General features: G+C 39.4%; 1 protein-coding gene across 1 annotated transcript; it reads left to right on the top strand.

The window, feature by feature from the left end:
• Positions 1-2,303: 2,303 nt before the first annotated feature.
• Positions 2,304-11,558, top strand: gfod2 (glucose-fructose oxidoreductase domain containing 2). The gene is made up of 3 exons (XM_030721425.1): positions 2,304-2,397; positions 6,057-6,416; positions 8,259-11,558. The coding sequence occupies exons 2-3, from the start codon at positions 6,164-6,166 to the stop codon at positions 9,152-9,154; spliced, it is 1,149 nt and encodes a 382-aa protein (XP_030577285.1). The 5' UTR covers positions 2,304-2,397; positions 6,057-6,163; the 3' UTR covers positions 9,155-11,558.
• The last annotated feature ends 5,353 nt before the right edge of the window (positions 11,559-16,911 follow it).

The raw sequence follows: 16,911 nt of genomic DNA, 5'->3' as shown, positions 1-16,911 counted from the left end.
ATATCAATCAAATTGGGAAAAAGTAAATAATTAAACTGTTGGATGTGTATCCTATACTTAACACTCTGCTCTGTTACACCAACCCTCTACATGCCCTCCTTCACTACATCCATGAACCTCCTCTGAGGTCTTCCTCTTTTCCTTCTGCCAGCTCCATATTCAACATCCTCGGTCCAGTATATCCACTATCCCTCCTCTGCACATGTCCAGTCCATCTCAGCCTCACCTCTCTAACTTTGTCTCCAACTCAGCCTGAGCTGTCCCTCTGATTTACTCAATTCTAATCCTGTCTATTTTGGTCACTCTTTCTCTCTGCAATTACTACAGCTCTTCACATCACCCTTATTCCTCAGTATCAGTACACTTCTTCATTCCTCAGGAATTCTGTTACTCACCATGATTGTGTTAAACCATCTGGTTGAAAAGCCAAATGGCCTCTCTCCTGGACATCTCCATACCTCCACAGGTAAGTCATCTGTATCACCTGCCTTTCTACTCTTCATCCTCTTCATACCTGCACCTCCTGATTCACTAACTTTCCTCCATCCATTCTCTTCTCTCTCATTTTCCTCACTCATCTGAAAATATAATATGATAAATAACAGTTGATGTGTGGGTTTTTTGAGTGTCTTTGTCCTAAACAATTACAGTCTGTTAGCTCTTAATTAAATTATGAACATCAGCCATCAGTAAATGTTATATTATTTGCTGATAGCAGTCAGTAATAGCAACAGACAATAAATCAGTGCATCCCCAGTGTTCCTGGTATAAATATCTAATCAGTGTAATCAGTTACATTCCAATTAATGCTTTCCTCCAACATAACTACAGGTAGTTATGATAAGTTTATTTTAAAACAATGTTATATTTCTATTATTTTAGTCCATATTAAGCATCTGCAGAGGGTGAATTTCCATGTCTGCATATTTCACGTGACAGAATCTGAAAATACATTTGCACAGTTTTTAATCACTAAGTTAAATCAAGACACATTTTTAGTCTGTTTCCTCAGACTGTTTGTTCATCTTTCCATCTCACACTGCACACTGTCCATGCGTTCATGTCTTCAGGTAGTAGTAACCATTATCCTCCACCTGATGGCCTTGTTGATCACTCTCACTAGGCTCTTGTGCTGGCTTTCCATGCTGGATGGGTGACTGTGGATTTGGACACTGCACCTGTCGTTTTTCTAATCATCCTCACACAGCTTTTACTACAAGGACATTTTAATATTTCACATACTGTAAAATTGCAACATGAAATATGCTTACTTGAAATTTAGAAAATTAAGTTTTCTTTGTATACAAGAGAATATAGACACAACAAAAACCAAAAAAATACCATACCTTATTTATCTCACAAAGAAAAGTTGTTGTTTTTTTTTTAATGAAGATTTTAAAAGTTGAGCATGGGCACAGACACACACACGTTTAGAGTTCAACATATTGCCCATGGCATCAAAGACTGAACTGAAAGTTAACAAAGAGCTGTTATCAGGAAAAAAAGATCAGTTAAAGCAGGTATGTGTGCAATAAGTAAAGTCCTCCTATAATCAGCCTCAGCAAACATACAAAAATAAATAAACAAAAATCACTATTCATTCTCCACAAATAAATAATAAAAGTCTAATCAAGCCTAGACTTTTATTATTCATTCTCCACAAATAAATAATAAAAGTCTAGGCTTGATTAAGTTTGTTTCTGTGCAACCTATGCAATTGTATCTAATATTGTTAAAAATAAATAACCAGAAGAATTTTTTAAAATAATTTTTATTTTTGTTGAAATACACATATTTTTATTGCCAGAGAGGGTTATAACAATAACCGGGGGGCGTTTAAACCCCTATTTGGTGTCAGTCACTAAACTTTGTTAGTGTATTTTTGTCAGATTGGACTGATGACTCTATAATGTCCCAGTTTTAATAATGCTTCAGAATAACAGGTCAGATAACCTTGCGGTGCTTCTAGACGTCTGCCCAGTTGCAAGACCTGCTTTTGATATTTTTATTATCATTATTAAATTAGGGAAACAAATTACACATAGTTAAAGTACCGAATGAGGAACGGTCGCTGGTAGCAGGTAGCGCACTGAATCATGGGAAAACAATTAAACGCCAAATAGTGCCCTTACTTCACGGGCACACATTTTATTCGCTAAAGTTATGTTAGTTATTTTTTTAAATATATATCTTAAAAAGTATGCTTCTTTTAAAGTTTTTGTGTGGTTTGTGTTTAAACGCGACGTGTTTCCGCTGTGCCTCTCTGTGTTGATTTTCTATCGGTGACCTATCTTTACCGCTTTAATATCTCCGGTTGGTGAAGTTACCATTAGCAACTGGGCAGCGCCCGGATTGACTCCTTCCGCCGCCGCTGTTGATGTCGCGCTGCCAAACACAGTAGGTAGCTAATGTTTCCTGTGATTTTTACTTTGGACTCTTTCTACAGCGTGTTTAATAGTTTGGAGATACTTTAACGTTAATCAGCGAGTCCGTGAAAATACCTGCGTTTATTATCGTGAGTTTTTGTGCGCGCTCTGTGGCTGTCTGGCCGGCTAGCTCAGCATGCTAGCTAACGTTATCAATAACGTTAATTACTGTTCAGCAAGCTCACTGCGTGTGTGTGTGTGTAAGAGCTCGCGCGTATGAGGCGAGGTCGCGGCCACTTTAAGGAAGTTTGTAGTGTTGTATATCTATTCCTCAGCTACTATTTCTGATTCAGACAGCGACAATTCCGTGTGGCATGACTTTATCTTATCTATCCAGCTGACTCGACGCGGCACGGCTCGGTCGTCAGTGTGTGGGAGGCTTCAAACTGCTGTCAGCATTGGAAATACGTTTCATTGCTTGAGACAAAACCAGAGAATGTTCCCAAAGGTGGCTCAGGTAATGGAGGTGCAGAGGCACGTGCAGTTTCCTCCGTCAGCCTCATGCTGTACAGTCATCATGGTCACTGGGAGGGTCAGCAAGACACACCTGCTCATTGTTTACCTACACAGTACTGTGCAAAATCTGGAGCCACACCTCATTTCTTTATATTTTGCTAGGAAAATGGCAAAATATGTGCAGCGATTTATTGAAACGTGTGCAAACATACATGGAAATACAGTATAAAAGGCAACAACAGTCAGTATTTGGTATGACTTCCTTTATTCTTCAACTGAACTCTCTGAGGCAGCTTTCTTGTAATTTCTTTAAGTAGACTTCAGAAATAGTCCTCCAGGCTTCTTGAAGGACATTCAAAGCTCTTTTTTGGATGTTTCCTGCCTTTTGTTTCGTTCTCTGTCAAGATGATCCCACGCTGCTTTGTTAATGTTGAAGTCAGTCCATGACTGATAGTGTTCCACTGTGTGTTTTTTCTATCCAGGTATGCTTTACTGGTACTGGCCGTGTGTTTGGGATCAATGTCATCCTGAAAAATGAATCCGTTGCCAATCAGATGCTTTCCAGATAGTATTGCATGATGGCTCAAACTGTGATGGTAATTCATAATTATATAAATTTTAACAAGATCCCCAACACCACTAGCTAAAATGCAGCCCCAAACTATGGCAGAGCCTCCCCCTTTGTTTTACAGATGGCTGTGTAGACACTCACTGTTGTACCTCTCTCCTGATCTCCTCTGTACATATTCAAAGCAGCTTGCACCAGACAGTTCAAATTTGGGTTTGTCACTCTTAAGACTTGTTGCCTCTGATTTTCAGTTCAGTTTTTGTATAATTTTGGCATATCTCATCCTTTTCTCTCTGCTTCCCATCATTAATGATGGCTTCTTCGCAGCCACCTTTCCACTGAGACCATTTCTGACAAGTCTTCAGGGAACAGCATCAGTAGTGGAACTGAATTTACTTATGCTTTACAGGATTATTTTGATTTTTTTTTTTCTCCTTTTTCTTAAGGACATGACTTACTGATAATGTTCATTTGCTGTAGATAGTTTTTTAGGCCCATTTGTTCTCCCTTTGTCCTCCACTTGTCCAGTTTCCTCACTTTTTTTTTTTAAGGACACACTGCACATAATGCTGAGTTTTTGGCTCTTTGGGAATAAACTTGGGGCTAAAAAGCTACTTTATGTCTGTCAAACTGTGATATCTTTGGTATATTTTTACATATATATTTAACTTAAGAAATGAGAAATGATGCGTAACCATCTTAAAATTGGTTCTTTGGTAATTTGTCTATTATGTGTAGACACAGGACTGCATACCTTGAGTTAGGTGTGTTTTTGTTTTTAATGCTTGAGTGATTCATAGGTCAGTGTTAAGTGGCTGAACAAACAAAAAGCATTTCTCCGAAAAGGTCAGGTACAAAGCCAAGACTGAAAATGAGTGAAAAAGCAACCAATGCCTAAATAAAGACCTTCAGAATACCTGGAGAACTATTCCTCTAGACCAGTTTAAAAAATTACAAGTCTGGATCCTTGGAAGCAAGCAGGCTGGGATAGACTCCAGCTCCAGCCTCCCCCACAAACTCATGGAGAAGCAGAAGAAAATGATGGATGGATGCTTATATCTATTATTGAATTTAAAAGCATAACAAGGAATGTGGTGAAGGGTATGTGTCGTTTGTCTTGAGGGGACAGGCCACTAATGGTGTCTTGTTTTGTTTGATTGTTTGCTTGTTTTGTTTGGGGATGTTTTTGTGGATTGTATTTCGTGTTGTATACCCTCCATTATATAATGTATTTTTTGCATTTCTAATACATTTTTGAATGTGTATGCCTGCTACCTTTAACATGGCCTTGTGAAAGATATTTGATCTCAATGGGACTTCCTGGTTAAACAGATTTAAAAAAAAAATGAACAGGGTGTGGACAGGTTCTCCCACCCACCACATAAACCAAGTGTTGTGCAACAACACTTACATGTAGGGTAGAGCACAGATTTAATAAGTTTTAACTTGTATTTGAGCTAACTGTGGCGATTATAAAGTACTTGTAGATGGGGCTGTGCTGTTAACTAAACTTTAATTTTAACTGAGGATTTTTCCTGGTTCAGAATGTGCCTTTAGGGAATGACTAAACAAGTCAGCATGATTGGTTTGAGGCAGTGTGTGTGCTACCTGACATAACAGGTGTGTGTGTGTGTGTGTGTGTGTGTGTGTGTGTGTGTGTGTGTGTGTACATTTTCCTGTTATTTTTTGGTGAGCAAAAATGTATTTTAAAAACTGAGTAAATTGAAAATCATTTATGAAAAACATGTTACAAAAGTAAAAGTCTGCATTCAGTCCCCAGAGACTGTGGCAGGTTTATTTCACTTAACATTTATATATTAATTTCATTTTTCCTTTGAATTATTATTGTTTGTTGAAATCCACTTTATAACAAGGACAGTTTTCTACTTTTTTTTAAGTATAATAGCCAATTATTTTAAACTAAATGATTTAACAATCATTTTAAACTCATTGACAAAACAAATTGTAAGGATTTTATGTTTCTATTTATTTTTGGTTACATAATCAAGTGGCCATATTTATAGATTCTATTAATCCTTCCATTTTGTACACAAGCTAAGGAAATATAATGTATGAAAAAAATCAGATTCCTTTTTCAATTTAATTTTAGTGCAATTTAATGTATCACCTGGACTCGAGCTACCATCCCATTGAAATCAGTCACCAGTCCATAACTCTTTATGGATCAGGAAACCAGGGGGGTTAAATTCATTAATGATTCGAGCTATTTGTTTTCTGAACAAGATCAAGTGAATGATAAATGATTAAATGTTCTGGCTGCAGGTTTTCATGTTTAACTTGGTTAAAAGACAAAAGATGACATTGACATTCAGTGGGTGTGAACGAGGAAAGGCATGTGAAGTATGTGGCAGGACACGATGTGAGAGCCTGTCAGAGAGGTCTGATAAGACCAACTGGGTTGAACCTTTACTAGATGTCTGTGGATGCAGTCACTAAAGCTGGGATAATTTGATAAAGTACTTATTCTACACTCTTTCTAACATCTAAAGTTGTTTGTGAATGTAGCACTAAATATATATACCAGTATATTGTTAGAATATTAGATAAATGTTTGATTTTTCTTTAACTGTTCATTTGTTTCATAGGTGAACTCGACAGCACAGGACTGGAAAAACTACTGGATGATTTGCTGTTGAGGTGCTAGTGAGGCCGGCGATGGTTCACACATAAAGTCACGCTGAGCGGCTCTGCCATGCTGCCGGGAGTCGGTGTATTCGGCACAGGGAGCACAGCCCGAGTGCTGGTCCCACTGCTGAAAGCTGAAGGGTTTGAGGTTCATGCACTCTGCGGGCAAAGCGAAGAGGAAGCGTGTTGCTTGGCAAAGGAGCTCAGCATTCCGTTTCACACCAGCCGATCTGACGACGTCCTGCTGCATCAAGATGTTGACCTCGTCTGCATCTATATTCCACCATCAATGACAAGGCAGATAGCAGTCAAGGCACTGGGTAAGATGCTATAAACACAAGTATAACAACGTGTTTAACAGCACAGTGGCTCAACTGTCACAGCAAGAGGGGTTCAATTCCATGTTTGCATGTTTTTCCAGGAGCTTCAGTTTCTCCTGCCATCTTAAACCTGTTAGTTTAATACTGCCTGTGTCATGAAACAAATCTCAAGTAATCCCAAGAGTTAATGTCCTGGTTAAATAAAGGTTGACACATATAGATTAATATGTGGTATATCATATTGCGTCCTCTTTCAGTATGCTATCAATATTCTGGTACCAAATTTGCAAATTTTTATGAAAACATGCAATGCTCTGAAGCACTGACCCAAGTCAGTACTTCATGCCTGCTTGTGGTGTTGCTTATCAGTTGAATGAGGGTAAAGTGAAAGCTGCAGTGAAGAAGAAGAAACTCACAAAGTGAAAATGGCAGGCAGCACAGATCGCTGGGGAAAGCACATAGCAGACATTATTAAACTGAATGATATTGATAACACACGCAGTGATGCCACAGTGCAGTGAATTATACATAATTAGTTCTTTTTGCCTTTTTACTGACATTTTATTTCATTAGTTACAGATATTTGGTGTATCATCTATTTGTTTTGTAGTTTATGGAGTATTGTAGGACTGCAGTATCATACTGTCATTATTGTGGGAAATGTATTATATTGTGAGTCACTCCCTTAACAATTATATTTAAAGTCTGTAACTTGCACTTTCTGCAGTTATCATTTATACTCCAACACAAGCCAGAAGTGTAAGCTAGAAAACCTTGAATGAAACAAGGAATTCAGAATTTTGAGGTGAACAATCAGTCAAATTAACTTGGTGTCATCTGTAAGCACTAAGTTTCAGTTCTGGGTGCGGTTTCCACTTAGCACCCGTAGCCGTTTTGCACATAACGTCCAAGCAATGTTAGGAAACTGATGTGTGGTAATTGTCCTTCCTCACATGTAACACGCAACTGGAGACAATCTGCTTTAGATGTGTTCTCACTACTACTGGAAATACTACATGTGGGTTAGGCAAGGGACCTGCCTGGGTAGAGCATGCAGTAAGCAGCATACGTAAGTGCCTGCTCAAACTCAAACTTCAGTGATCTATTATGTCCATTTTTGTTCTTGCGTAGGAACAGTCGAGCTTTACAGTTTGTCCCAGTGTCCAGTCTGGCTGTGTTAAACATTTGCACTGTCACATACAGCTCCGCCAGGTGAGGTGCAGAAAAGTTCAGAGCTAAATTGTGTGTGAAAATGGCTCGCATCCTGAAGCAGCTGGGTGTGGCAGGTCAGATCTGGAACACATTTCCTCCATAACGTATTCCTCAGAGCTTATTATTGATGTGATTAATGGTGATCAAAGCTGTGATCAACAGGGAATGTAGCTACAAAGAGAAAAAAAAAAAAAAGATAGAAATTCTGTTTGCAGCAGACTGAAGCAAACATGATCAACAAGTTTTCCAGTCAGAGGGGACTGGATGTTGAACTGATGGAATTCCTGAGCGTTGACCACAGTTTCCTGTTTTAGTTGCAACTTCCTGAGTGTTTCCCCGCTGAGGGACTAATCCATGGGACCAATTCCAAAGGCTACTGATGGGCTGATATACAATTTACAACAAACTCTGCACTCACTCGGTGCCATAACACACAGTTTTTGATTTATTTATACCAAACATGATGAGCTAGACAGTAAAGCCATCAAATGCATACTCTGATAGCTGCACCTAACTAAAACTACTGCAGATCTGAGTGTATGTAAAATACACTGTGAATGAAATCTGTTATCATTGAGTCTCCACCAAAGATCAGCGAACTAAATTAATAACTGCTCCTTCTGTCTTCAGGTATAGGAAAGAATGTTGTGTGTGAGAAAGCTGCAACTGCTGTGGATGCATTCAAGATGGTGACTGCGGCCAGATACTACCCACAGCTGCTCAGCATTATGGGTAACACCCTGCGCTTCCTGCCAGCTTTTGTTGCGATGCGCCAGCTGCTGGTGGAGGGATATGTGGGCGAATTGCAGGTGTGCGACGTCCGAGTGTACGGTCCGAGCCTGCTGGACCAGTCGTACGGCTGGACCTGTGAGGAGCTGATGGGAGGAGGCGGTCTTCACACTGTTGGTTCCGCTATCATCGACCTTTTAAGTTATCTAACAGGCGCCCGGGCCCACCGTGTGCACGGTTTACTGCGGACCTTCGTGCAACAAAACGGTTTGATCCGAGGCATTCGCCGCGTCACCAGTGACGACTTCTGTTTCTTCCAAATGCTGATGGGTGAGACCGGGTCCAGAAGCGTGTGCTGCACTGTGACCCTAAACTTCAACATGCCGGGGACATTTGTGCATGAGGTTATGGTAGTTGGATCCAGTGGGAGATTAATTGCCAGGGGGACAGAACTTTATGGTCAACGCAATGGGAGTAAAAGCGAGGAGCTGTTGATAGGCGACAGTGGGTGGGTGGGACCAGAGGTGAAAGAGATGCCCCTACCTCTCCTGCAGGGCCTGAGCTCCATGGTGAAGGCACTGAGGCAGTCTTTTCAGGCTCACGAGGAGCGCCGATGTTGGGCACAGGGACCAGTTGCCACTGCACCAACATTTGAGGACGGTCTGTATGTGCAGACGGTGGTTGAGGCAGTGAAGCGGTCTAGCTGCAGCGGAGAATGGGAGTGTGTTGAGATCATGAGTCATGAACCGGACCCGAACCAGAATCTGTGCGAGGCTCTCCAGAGAAACAAAATCTAGATGTATTTATTCATCGAGTGCGACTACTACGTGTTTGACAAAACGGAGCTCTGAATGTTTCGAGTCCGCTGCTTTGGCCTTTTGTGATGCGTGACTACTTTGCTTTTTTTTTTTTTTTTTTACACTGTCACATTTTGAACAGAATTTTTTTTATTTGAATGAATAGGACTGCATTGTGGATGCTTGAACCCTCACAGATGTGATTTGTTTGTACACTAAAAACCACAGCTCCATTATTCTGATTCTTAGCAGAAAACATTATAAAAGCTGTAAAGCTTGTTTAAACGTGTTAAAAGCTGCCCGTACCCCACTGACAGATAACCTCACACTGCCTTTATTCTCCCTCGTAGCTTGAGGTCTTGAAGTGGAGTCATGAGTGCAGATTTCTGGCTAACAAAAGAGTACATACCTACATCAAATATTAGTCAACAGCAGAGGTGAGTAATAAAACACAGCTGGATGTCAGCTAACAAGCAGTTTCTTTTGATTTATGGATACATAAAAAATTTACAAAGCTCGAATAACTGCATTACCCCTGGTGTGGGAAGTTTTTTTCCCCCTGATTATTGGCTAAAAAGTTGGCATTCTCGAACTTTTTGGAGCCAGGGTCACTTTCCAAGGATTCCTTTATAATCCTGACACCAAATTAGCAGGTTTGGGCATCACTTGACAGTTTGGACTGAGGCAGATATTTCTTTGACCACCAGCTGGCTCACTGGCTGATCAGTCATATCTGAGTTTGTTTTGGCCCACTGATAATGTTAGGGAGTGTAATGGGTACAGTATGCTTGTTTTACCAACATTAATAGTACCAGCGTGTATATACGCCCTTTTTGATGATACAGCACAGTTTTAGGATTTATAGGTTATTATTTTGTGTAGCCCTTAGCTCTGGGTCAAGGATCCTTTCCCCCACCTTGTGAATCCTGGACTTAAAGTGTCAGCTTGTTGGGTGGAGTTCACCAGCTGATGGTGTACCAGCGCTGTGAATCCAAAAATAGATCCCTGTGCTAAATGTTTTGTACTGTAGTTACAGAAAGGTTTGTTCAGCACCATTTTTCCAGGCTATTAATGATGCTGTTTATTGCTGTAGGATGTAGTCAAACTGGGACACTGTGTGATTCTCTACTGTAGATACAATGTAGACTTTAATATGTTTGAATGGAAATATATATTGGTGTTAATACACACTAACAGCACCTTTTTTATAAAAGAGGAAGTGTTTACCTCAGCCATGAATGTGACCATTTGACAGATTACTCTCCAGTGAAGCTAAACAAATTCAGAAAAGTGTAATGGAGCTGTGTTCAGTTTACCTTTTATTTGATCATCTTATAATAATCATATTTTGGACATTTGAAAGGATTGAGAGGCTTAGTAATGTTTGTTACAAAATGGCCATGACTTAATAAGATGCCAGGGATTGAGTAAATAAGCTATGTAGAGAATAGAGTAACAGTTTGTAGCATTGTCCCGTGAACATACTGAATTCCCCACTTTAATTTCTAATGAGTGATCACTCCTGTAAGCTGAAAAGAAACTGTGGAAAGTGTGCAGTTCCCTGCTGCACAGATAGAGCAGCAATCACAGTTTTACCAAAGTACATTATAAAACTTCAAAATAAAAGCTCTACTTTAGGATGGGTGATTCAGACATGTCATGTTAGATATTTGGCTTATGCCTCAGGGAGGCGTTTGTATATATGCTTGGCACCTGTTTTCTACTTTACACTGATAAGGATGGAGACGTTTACCATTTTAAACTGATATTTTGAATCATAACTGTCCGTTAAGCTTGAAAAGAGGTTGAAAAAAATTTGTAGCTTGCTGCTTAACAGGCAGAGCAGAAGCAAAAGACAAGGAAGAAATCGTCCAAGTGAGAGAGCTCTTTCATGTGTATTGTCATAGGCAGTATAAAAGGTGAACGCAGCTTTCAGGTCTGAAAATTGAAGCCAACCTGGAAGTGCCTTAAAACTGCATTATTTTAAAAGGCAAAACCTGCAGTTGCAAAAAAAATCATGGCCCTGTAGAAGCCCTCAGAGCTGTGACCTGTGTAAACACTTTCCTGCTGAGTCACTCATTTTGGGTCACATTAGTCAATCAATAGTAAGTCTGTTTTCTAAATTTTGGTCGTTTGTATCAAAAAAAGATTATTCGGGTATGATTCGTAGCTAACAGCTTGTGATTGACAAGCTATTATGACATGATGAGCATCCAGCCCTTCATGGGTTTTAAAAAAAAAATAAAAAAATTGCTAATGATGAAAATGCTCATCTCCAGTGGGTGTTATCACTGTGGCTATGTCCATCTTTTATACTGTCCATGGTCATAGACTTATGAAAGTATATTATAAAACTTCAAAATAAAAGCATTACTTAGGGATGCTTAAGGAGAATGATTCCCACATGTCCTTTTTTTTTTTTTTTTTTTTTTTTTTTTTTTTTTTTTGGTGATATTTTGGATAAACTATGATTGCTGAGATCAAACAGCAGTAGAATATTTGGATTATGGCTCAGGGAGAGTTTTGGAGATAGGCTTGACACCTGTTTGTCACTTCACTGATCATAACCCATTTAACCACAGAAACCATAAGGATGGAGCGCTTTTACCTGCCTTTATGCTGCAAAGCAGAAAATTAGCATTGAAACAGTCTCTTCTTGGAAGTAGACTGTTTATTGTTAAACTGTCAGATTTATTTGAGTCAGAGCCTGAGGGGTTAAAGGTGTGTTTACATTTGTTAAGCACTGAAGTAAATTCTAGGTTTTTACATGATTTGTTTCAGTAGTTTTTTACAGATGTGGGGCCACCAGTCATTCAGAAACTGTATTTTTTTTTTTTTTTTTTTTCTTCATTGAGTGGAACCACTGGATTTTTTTCTTCTTTTTTTTTTTATGTGCGTAAGAGTGTAAATGTGCTCCGAGCCAGACAGGGTTCACAGGTGCTGTAGTCGCTCGCTGCTTCTTACGTCTGCTGACTGCCCTAACAAAGCGTGGCTTTGCTGTTCCCGACGCTGAAGTGGCAGGAAGTGACAGAGGACAGACGCTGGCTGTACTGTTTTGGTTTGACAGGTCTGTCCCCTCTTTCAGCCCACGCAGGATCTGCAGATATAAACAGAAGCATGTTACACTCTTACCTCACGCTGTCCCAACAGTGCTTTACAAAAACAAGGGGTCGTGTTTACATTAAGTGTCTTTATAAAACACAAAGCGCGTCATGTTTGCCTGCAGGATGTTCCATAATCCGACGCTACTAAAATACATTCCAGCATTCATCATCTTCTTTGTCTGCAGTTTTGTTTTTTTGCACTGAGAACTGATGTGATGCCACATATTTAATTAACAGTGTGATGCTTGTAGTGGTCAGCTGGCTCGCAGAGGAAAACTTTTTTGGTTTGGTTTTGTTTTTTTGTTTATTTATTCATGTGCTGGTGTGGATAAAGTTTGCCATGGTTTGTGTTTTCAGCCTGTGAACTTCTTTTTAAACCTGTTTAGATTTGAACTCATATGGATTTTTAAGCACTAATGTGTTGCTTTAAAGTAGGGAATGTAATGTTCATGCGCCTGACAGATATTTCCTATAATAAAATGGCTGCGTTCATTTAGCGCCTGTTGTCTGACTTGAGTTCATTCATTGTTTGCTGCCAGCTTTGTCGAATGAAATCATAACCATGCTTGAAGAAGCAGCAAGGCCAGCCAAGTACCGTAACACCTCCAGCATGCTGAGAGTGACAGCCTGCAAAGAGTCAGAGGTTACCTGGGTAAGATGCTGTTTTAAAGGCAAGAAAGTGATTACATTTAGGATATTCAGCAGATACTCCAACTTGTTTGAGAACATGTGGAACATGTTGACTGAAGTCTGAACAACAGAGGGGAGAATATGCTAAAGAATGAATTTAACTTTATATAGCACCTTTCTCAGATAAAATCACAGTGCTTTACAAAGTGCAAGTAAAATAGATACAAATAGCTGATTTAAAAACTAAAAGCTTTTCTGAATAAACGTGTCAGCCACACGGAGAGACGGGGCAGGCCATTCCACAGCCTGTGGGCTGCTACCTGAAAGGACGGGTCACCCCGAGTTTTAAACCGGGTCTTCAGTTTAGGGTCTTAGGAGGTTCTGGGTTGAGGACCGAAGAGCGCGGCCTGAAGAAAAAGGGGTCAACATTTCAGTGATGTGTAGGGGGCACCTGTCCATTAACAGCTCTAAAAGTCAAGACTAAAATTTTAAAATCAATTCTAAATTTGACAGGTAGCCAATGCAGAGAGGATAAAATCTGTGTTATATGTGCCCTTCTGTTAGTTCCTGTCAAAAGCCTCGCTGCAGCGTTCTGGACCAACTGGAGACGAGTGAGAGCAGATTTATTAAAACAAGTAAAAAGAGTTACAGTAATCTAAACAAGAGGAAATAAAAGCATGAATAATCATCTCCAGGTCAGATTTGGATAACATTGCTCTCAATTTATAAATATTCCTCAAAATGATAAAAGCAGCTTTTTACCAGATGCCAGTTTAAAACAGAGTTTTATTGGTAAACTCTGTTGCAGTAAGAGAGAGAGCCACCATTTAGCCATATTAATCCTAAATCAACAGCACAACTGCAGCTTTAGTACAGGTAATGAGTCTTGTACCATATTTGACTGGGTTAAAATGGTTCTACTCCAGCATCATTCACCCATGAAATTACGAGTTTAGAAGTCTATGAAGTTATCAAATCTGTGAGATTTTACATGAATAAGTAATGTGCTGACATTTCCTCTGGGATGTATTAATTCCCAAACATCTTTGCATAGCTCTTATTTTTATACTCTTCATTCTTATAAAGCTAATTTCAGCTGTTCCCTTATTCATAAAAGGTCACCATGACGGTTAACCCCACATGTTTTGATTTGGCATATTTATGCACTGGATGCTCTCCAGAGGGATTTGTGTCTCCTCCCAGGATCAACCCAGGGATCTTTCACTTGTGAGGTGACTAAATCATTACACTATGGAGCCACTAGTTATAATTAGGCCCGAGCCTCCCAAAGTGATGCTCTATTGTATTTCAATGGAAAACCTGACATTACACCATTACACACTTTCAGTTCTTTTGAGCTGTACATTGTTCACAAACATTTCCACTAAAGCCCTTGATGATGTTACATTGCAGAAGGGTGTGGCCCTGCCGCCATGGTAAGCTTCGATCCTTCGCCGTGACATTTGCATGGCCTCTCATTGTCATACACTTTCTCCCTTTGCCCTCAAACTTCACCGGTGTGATAGGACCCACCCCTGAACATATCCACATTATTGAATGACAGTTGCAGTGCCACCTAGTGGAAACAGGATCTCAATGACACATTGTCCATTCTGCACCAAACTTTACTGCTTTCATAAGAGCTCCACTCTAAACACATTGATATATACAGTATATACAGTAAACTAAAATTTTTAGTTAACTCTAATAACCTTGGTTATTATGTATTATCTCAAACTTTTTACTTTGATAAAAATGTAAATTTCATTTTTCAATCTTACGATTGAGCATTTAGAAAGAAAACATGTAAATTAGTTATTATTGTTTATATTTATATATCAAATTCTTCCACCTACTTCTTTTAGGCATCACCCCAGCAGATCATCTGCCTCCGTCTCATCCTATCCCCATCATCCTCTTCTGTCACACCAACCCTCTGCATGTCCTCCTTCACTCCATGAACCTCCTCTGTGATCTTCCTCTTTTCTTCCTGCCTGGCAGCTCCATATTCATCATCTTGTATATGAAGCCATACTGCTGCTCACTGCTCGTCACCTCTTTTCTTAACCTGGCTTCAACAACTCTTTCCTATCATTATGATCTGGCTCATCAACTTTAAACCCTCTGTAGTTACGGGTATCAAATTGTGTTCTTGAATATCAATAACAGTACACTTCTCCATTCCTCAGGCATCCTTCTACTCTCCAAGATTGTGTTAAAGAATCTGGTTTAAAAAGTCCACTGCCCTCTCTCCTGGGCATCTCCAAAATAAAAACAACAAATAGATAAATAAAAGAAATATAAATTATAATTTGAGATGAACCCTTTTTCATCTCAAATTAATTAAATATTTAAGTTTCGTCCACACGTCGGTGTCTTCATGGCACGTCCATTTACGCCAGCGTCCTTGATGATGTCACAGTCCAGTTTTTGCCGCCTTTCTCCCTTGAATCACCATGATTAATATTTACAGTGGAAATTGCCCACGATAAGATAAATTTCTAGAGCTCTTTAAAAATATATATATTTGAAAAAGTGCTTTCAAGCACTTTGGCAAAATGCTCAGCTCTAAAAAAGACCATCAGTGTAAAATAATTTGGACAAACTGCAGCAAGGACTGATTCATTTACATCAGTTTACACTGGAGTGATAGAAAGTGGTAAAGAACTGTATATCGCTAAACTGAAATAAGTACTGAATAATCAACAGACCTGTTCAGTAACATACGTGTGCCGTATAAACTAGATTATAAATCTCTCTAAATAAAAACATTAAGCATGTATAAATCACAGATCACGCTGCTTACTGAACAAAAACAGGTGTTAGAATTAAATTCGAATTTTATTGTTATTCTAGATGAGTCACAACAATTGCTGTTTGAAATACAGCTGAATAAATATTAAAAACATATAATTTGAACATTTCTGGAGCAGGCTTGACATCAGCATGAACATGCTGCTCCAGATGTTACTGCTTCCGGTGAAAAGGCTCTCGTGTTCCTCCTTGGATTAAACTTTTCTATGTTAGTTTTAATTCAAAGTAAGCTGTTAAAATCAAGTATAGGTACGATAACACAAAGAATGGAACGCTGACAGTTTTGGCTCCGCCGTGTTTGAGTTTCGTTTGAAATGCATTCTGTGATACTTGGCTGCATCCTTGATAGAAGGGGCGGAGCAAGGACACATTCGGGCATTTTAAGAGTATTTGACTTGATGCATGTTTTGAATTGGAACAGTAATTAGGCTGAGACTGTTTCACAAGTACACATTTTGAGAAATGTGTACTTGTGGCGTCCTTCCATCCATCTTTTTCCGCTTATCCTTTGCAGGGTACACCCTGGAAGGATCGCCAGCCTGTCGCAGGACTTACACAGAGAGACAGACAACCATATACACTCATATTCACATCTATGGGCAATTTAAAATTACCAATTAACCTAACCCCAGCAACTGCATGTCTTTGGACTGTGGGAAGAAATCGGAGAAAACCCACGCAGACATGGGGAGAACATGCAAACTCCACACAGAAAGACCCTGACCAAGGTGGATTCGAACCTAGGACCTTGGTGTGAGGCAGCAATCCTAACTCTGACATGTCCTTCCAATCACTTTCAAGGCGCTTTCGAATTGGGGCAGCCTTCATTAATGCAACTGGTTGAGTCTTTATCATGAAGAATTAAGGCAGCTCTAAAGGTAAAAATAAGTCCAACTAGGGTGTACCTAACTAAGTGGCTAATAAGTGTATCTGATAACACCATCCCTCAGCATCTCTTTCTGCATTATGTTTTTAAAAATAGCAACAAAAAGAAAAACAAGAGGGCACACATCTACAGACTATAAATTTTATTTAGCCTTACACATTAATTAGGAATGTCCAGTAGAAAATGGTTTCTCCTAGACTCTATGAACATTAACTAGTCCAGACTACTTTGCACTTGTGGAAATGGAATAACACCATGATTATTTTCATGATTATTTTTTGTTTTGTTACTGTGTAGACTTACAATCTTAGCTGAAGACAAGC

This window comes from Archocentrus centrarchus, chromosome 3 (genome assembly GCF_007364275.1).
Source record: "Archocentrus centrarchus isolate MPI-CPG fArcCen1 chromosome 3, fArcCen1, whole genome shotgun sequence".
Lineage (NCBI taxonomy): Eukaryota > Metazoa > Chordata > Actinopteri > Cichliformes > Cichlidae > Archocentrus > Archocentrus centrarchus.
Note: the sequence above shows the minus strand (reverse complement) of the source record. Positions and strands in the feature narration are given on the sequence as shown.